The sequence below is a fragment of the Adelges cooleyi genome, unplaced genomic scaffold, assembly GCF_023614345.1.
Source record: "Adelges cooleyi isolate 19-005CV unplaced genomic scaffold, UGA_ACOO_1.1 ACOO_flye_CR_arks_rails_tigmint_CR_PRNA_763, whole genome shotgun sequence".
Lineage (NCBI taxonomy): Eukaryota > Metazoa > Arthropoda > Insecta > Hemiptera > Adelgidae > Adelges > Adelges cooleyi.
In genome coordinates, this window is record NW_026096473.1 from 6,827 (window position 1) to 12,847 (window position 6,021).

The 6,021-nt window shown below is 27.8% G+C and overlaps 1 protein-coding gene across 1 annotated transcript; it reads right to left on the reverse strand.

Annotated features, from left to right (window-relative positions):
- Window positions 1–231: 231 nt before the first annotated feature.
- On the reverse strand, window positions 232–3,201 carry LOC126845329 (uncharacterized). Its single transcript, XM_050583978.1, has 7 exons — window positions 3,096–3,201; window positions 2,043–2,134; window positions 1,855–1,920; window positions 1,596–1,622; window positions 1,493–1,513; window positions 918–948; window positions 232–364 (listed from the first exon to the last, which is right to left on the reverse strand). The coding sequence occupies exons 2-7, from the start codon at window positions 2,098–2,100 to the stop codon at window positions 232–234; spliced, it is 336 nt and encodes a 111-aa protein (XP_050439935.1). The 5' UTR covers window positions 2,101–2,134; window positions 3,096–3,201.
- Window positions 3,202–6,021: the final 2,820 nt, after the last annotated feature.

The window sequence follows — 6,021 nt, forward strand, 5'->3', positions numbered from 1 at the left end:
AATGTACCAGTAATGTATTGTTTTATTAAATTATTTTAATTAGGATAATACAAAAAATAATATTAACTTTGTTAATAGTGTAATAATTGTCGTTTATTTGTATATGATTGCAGAAAATACAATAATGAATAATAATCAAATGTGTGTAGAACATTGGAATTTAAGTGCATATAATATAACGATGAATCGTAATAAAATATTACGTTATTATGTTAAAAAAGAAGTTTTTTTTTAATTATTTACAGTTGTATCAACAGGTGGCAAAACACCACCACAGTATTTCCAAAGCATTCTCACTGCTTCTTCAGGTGTATACTTTCCGTCTGTCTGGGCTTCACCTTCAAATTTTTCGTACTGCGAGTCCCTTAAATACATGAAAAGATTCTTACATCTTTTGTATTTACTATTCTAATAGGTAGTTTATTTACTTATTATAAGACAATTATTTAGTGATAATCATTTTATTGTTAGTGTCACAAACTGTTCAGCTGTCATTATGTATTCCTATAACTGGACTCGTAAATAATACACTCTTTAACACTATTCTGATCGCTGAAGGTGTAATGCAATTTTAAAATTAATTAAGTAGAAACAAACAAAGAGATTTAAAAACATATTTTAGTGTACGCGACAGTAAACTCCTACTCAGTCCAACTGTCTCTGCAGCTAAACTACTTATAACCCGATTACTGTAATATAATAACGTTCATACTAAGGCCATTCTTATATTCTTATCGTACATAATTCAAAACATATTTTGAGGTATCGAATTGTTGGCATCTTATAGTTTAACATTTCCATATTAACGTATTACCTATCTCTATAATCTCTGATCTCTATTTGGACGTTACTAGACTCTAAGAGTTAAGACACTAGTTTTGATTGTTGTTATATAATACTGAAAAAAAAGTACTTACCCAGGTCGCCAAACACCAATACAAGTACCCACTATAAGTGAAAAAGAAAACATATATATCGACTATAGTGTTTTTAATTAACAATATTGAACCTTGTATAAATTACACACCTATGTTATAAAACTGAATATTATTTTACGCAGTGCTATGGTCTAGTAGGTAAATTAAATCATTATTTATCAAAGTTATATATATATGCTACACATATGTAGACAATGTCACTTGTTAATCATTGTTGTTTAATAAAAAAAATCCAACAAGCAATTGGTTGGTTTGGTTTTTCTACAAAACATACCTATAACTACACCTACTCACTTCCTTTTTAATTGTTTTAATTCATTGTCTGTTATATCTCAGTTATTTTAGCACCATTGACAATTTCCCACAATCTTAAACCTTAATTATTTCAACTCAATTTCTTAATAATTGTTAATGCGCTATTACAAACAGTTTATATCATACTCCTACCAGTCTTTTAAATGGCATTTAAAAACAACAGGTAACTAAAATTAATTAATTTACCTAGTATCTTATAATATAATAAAAAAAGTCTTGTGATATTACAAAAGCATTACCTGCAAATTTCAAATTATCTCCTGTAAAATAAAAATAAAATAATTGGTATTGTAAAAATATTAAACATAATGCTCATTTAACTAAAAATAAAACAATTTATACCTTTTTTCTTCACACAATTTGGCTTCACTAAAACAAATAATATATTTAGGATTTAAAATAACATTTTTTTTTAGCAATCATTTTTGAAGCTCAATTTCGAAAATGTTAAATTTAAATAAGATATATGATTATTTAAGAATTTAAATACATGATCAAAAAATAAGTAAGTTTTATGAGTATAACCTGTACAAAGTTTTAACATTTTTGGTTGCGTAATATTTTCACATTATGGGCAATAGTTAATTTGTAAAATATTTACTTTTGTCATAGTCAAAATAAAGACCAATGTCTCCTTCATTCACAACTATTACACAATTACTAGTACCTGTAAAATATGTATAATACAGTAATGTGTATAAAAATAAATACCTAACATCAATTGACAATCAATGCTACTAGGTTATCTCATATTATAATAAAAACAAATGTATAAATAATGCGTGTTACCGAAAAATGCTGAAAGCATTAAACTAGAAATAAGGAGAACTCGAACGGATATCATCATATTTCCTGATTTGTAGGACTTCAGATTTTAATGCCTAAACGATAAAATAGCTTTAGTGGGTTTGAATACTGTTATCTTTAGGTGTCGGATAGTTTTACAAAACTTACAAAAATGACAAGTCTCAAAATAAATAATTCAAGTACCAATATATTTAGGTGTTTATAATTTATGTCGTTAAGGTTAAGTTAGGTTAGGTAAAACAAATAAAATATCATACTCACCTCGTTTGCTCAAATATTTTAAACTGAATTATTCGATTAGCTATTCGTTTAAAATAGTTATCAACCAGTCAAAATTATCAGTACATTAGTTTTTGTTTAAAACGCTAATAAAATATATACGATACTATTAAGATTTTAAAGTAAAATGCTCTTTAAAAAAAATGTGAAAACTTGGGAGACTTAAAATATATTCTAAAAAAAACATAAACAAAAATGTTTTTAATAAAAAATAATTACCGAATTTTAATTATTTACAGATGATATATTTATAAATATGCTAACTTAAGTTGCGAAAGTTTTAATTTATTGACAATAAAAAAAAATAGCTATAAAAACCTAAAGCAAAACATATCATTGTCTCAAAAATGCCAAGTCTCAAAATAAAACAATTTAATTACCAATATATTTAGGTGTTTATGTCCTTAAATCTTGTTAAGCTCTGCTTTATTATTATAAAATCATATTTTTAAATTTAAATACAGTAGGTACGCTATTACATTTTAATAAATGCGTGCGAGCCATGTGTATTTAATATATCTGTAAAAATTACTATTTGTACATGTATTCAAGTGTATTATTTTGTGAATATGCTTCCGCATAATATTTATGGTATATTGAGTATAGATAAATGACATTACACTACTCATTTAAAATAAAATCAAGCATTATGGGACATTACATCTTTAGTTCTTGTAATTGTGTACTTATTAACTATAAAAACAAAAAGAATAAAATATCAATGTCTCGTGGAGAACAATTTCAAATATTACTTACCTTTTTTTATAGTCGATACCTAAAGTATAGTAACTTAAAAAAAAACACTATTAATGCTTAGGCCTTTGTATAGTAAAAATTGCGACCTTTCACATGTCGCAGTATGTTCTTGAATTGTGTTTAATGCTCATTTTTGTGCGTTTTGTTATGATCACATAGAGTAAATACTATGCTTTCTTCAACATTTTATAGACAAATCGGATTCAATGTATGCTTTACTTATGTTATTCCATTGCGATATGAGCCACACATGACACACGTGTTAAAAAATACTTTGTATGTAAACTATCTGAACGGCGTTGGAGAATAATTTTCTATTGCGTGTAATACTTGTTTTCTGATTCATTGTATTTACCATAGGCCCCCCATAGGGCTTAGAGGGTTAAACCACCCCAAATGTTAATATTAGCACCCTCTAATGTTTTTCGTGTTCACTTATTAAAACCTCTGCTTATGAAAATGTTTAATACGAAAAGATCAAAAACTTTTTGCACAGTAGACAACAGTATTTATTACTGAGAAGCATTTAACAATTATTTCAGATGGCTCTCACAATACCCATTAGTTCTGCGTTTGTCAACGTTGGTCTTGTGCTTTAAGAAAAATAAACACTCAGCTTAGGGTTTCAATAGCGCAGGGCAGACTTACAGATTTGTCAATATTATACATAAAAAGTTATATGATAATTTTGAATTGACATAAACAATGTTATAGACACATTTGCAGAACAACATACATACATCGTATAAAATACCTGTAAATTGTAATATTGTATTCATTTTTATTATTTTTTGATAAAAAAATGTACATGTTAATAAACTAAAGTGTTAAACTGTTGTAGAATACCTTAGCTAAAAAAAAACATTTACCTAATCAATTCAAATTCAAATATAAACACCTGGAAAACGCAGAGCTTAAGCACCCTCTATTTTATTTTATTGGAATTTGCCCTATGGTGTTTATATAGGATAAATAATGCCATTGAGTATATATTGTACTCAATGGTAATACTAAACAGAAATACGTTGAAATCATACAGGGTGGGCCAGCCGGAGGCCGAGAAGATTTTAGGGTGAGCCGCGGCCCACCCTGGCCCACCCCTGGCTCGACGTCATTATCGTTTCTCCTCTTCGACGATCACTGCGGCGGGCGGCCATTTTTCCGTTTGCGAATACTGAGAAAATCTTAAACACAGATACCACTATTTAGGTACCACAGTTGCGGTACTTGATTTTGGTTAGTACCATACATGTGTATAGTACACCGTTAAAACGGTTAGGATTAAAACCGTGTTTTACACCAAGTCAATATTTTGTAGTTTTAGTTTTTTGGCTTTTCTGGCGGTCTAAAATGTTGCAATCTTTAAGCTGATGAAACCCGTCAAGTCATATTATCTTAATTATCGACTTAATGTACTTCACTTGTAAGCCAAAGAAATATGCCTTATATTTAAATTACATAATATTGTCAACCCGCGCCGAATTCACTCGAATCTACTGCCAATCAAATTTTAAAACGATTACCACCGAGTAAGCATGCACTGTGTGGAAATGCAGCTAATGCAATTATTACAATAATAACAATTTAGGTATTGCTTAATAGAAAGCCGGTTTCTCCAAGTACTACGTAATAATATGTTTTGGGATTTTCAGGTTTACTTTTAATAATACATAAACCCGATCGTTAAATAATCAATTCTTTTGTTTCTCTTAAACGCTTTTAAATGAATCACTGATGTTTTTTTTTTTTTGTTTACCATTTCAGAATACCTAGCAGTCCTTTTGGTTACATAATCTTAATATATATTCAAAACGCTTCCTTTAAAACTAACCGCTACTTCAAAGCGTTTTTTTCGTTTGAATTTGCGGTCTGCGGCTTTAAGCAAGACTAATATTTACTTATAGAAAAAGACAAAATAAAAACTCATTTGACAGATTTGTTACCGACACACGGTAATGAACATTTTTAACTAAATTCGGTTATTATTCGGTTAATATTTATATTAATTAAACGTTTTGAAAATTTAAATCTTCGAGGGAGGACTGAGGGTCATATTTTCAAAAATTACCACTGCTGTTTAAACTTTATACAAAATATTTAGACCATGTTTAATTATAACATCGGATATTATAAGATTCAATATTAAATCTTAAATTGTGAAATGATGGCTGTTAAGGGAATTGAAAGTGGGTGGTTTTTAAGTTGTTTTATACAGGCAAAATCTAAGAAAAAAATGGTTTTAATAAAATATGTCGACCATATCAATTTTATTTTAGGGTATTATAATATTTGTTAACGTTTGTTTTTTTTTTATGGGTTAAACCCCGTTTTGGTGGTACAAGAAACCATTTTAGACCTAAAAGCCTGATAAAATTATGCCTACTTGGAATGATCAAATTTTCATTCTGTAATCATATTTGATTATTTATTTTATCTCATCGGTTTTTTTTCCAGCTTGTTGTGTAAGTCAATTATTGAATAATTACGTTATTCGACCATTTTTTAAATTTTTTTTTATTTTATCGAGTTACATAGAATAATATTATATTTAATACAAGATAAGAAGGAGAATTAAGAATAATCTATTTCCTTTGTTAACGGCGAGACAACGTTTAAAATTAGCTTTAAATCTTTAATAAATAATAGATAATAAAATATGTTTATTTTGGCCAAATAAAATAAATACAATTGGCGGGAAATATATTATGTGTAATGTTTAACTGTAAACAATACACATGTGACAAATTAAAATATAAACGAAAAATGTATAATATATAGTTTATTATAAAAAATAAACAATGGAGCTCCATTCAAACAAAATAAATGTTTTATCATATATTCTTTTTATCAATACTTTTGTTTTGTTTCAAATACTCCGATTTCACTTCTCCTATGAACAAATCGATGGCCCGATTTAGTTTATCGT

Coding starts and splice junctions, on each gene's coding strand:
- LOC126845329 (XM_050583978.1), bottom strand. CDS start 2,100: ATGATGATATCCGTTCGAGTTCTCCTTATTTCTAGTTTAATGCTTTCA. Junction 1,921..2,042: donor AATGCTTTCAGCATTTTTCG/GTAACACGCATT, acceptor CATATTTTACAG/GTACTAGTAATTGTGTAATA. Junction 949..1,492: donor AGATAATTTGAAATTTGCAG/GTAATGCTTTTG, acceptor TTTCACTTATAG/TGGGTACTTGTATTGGTGTT.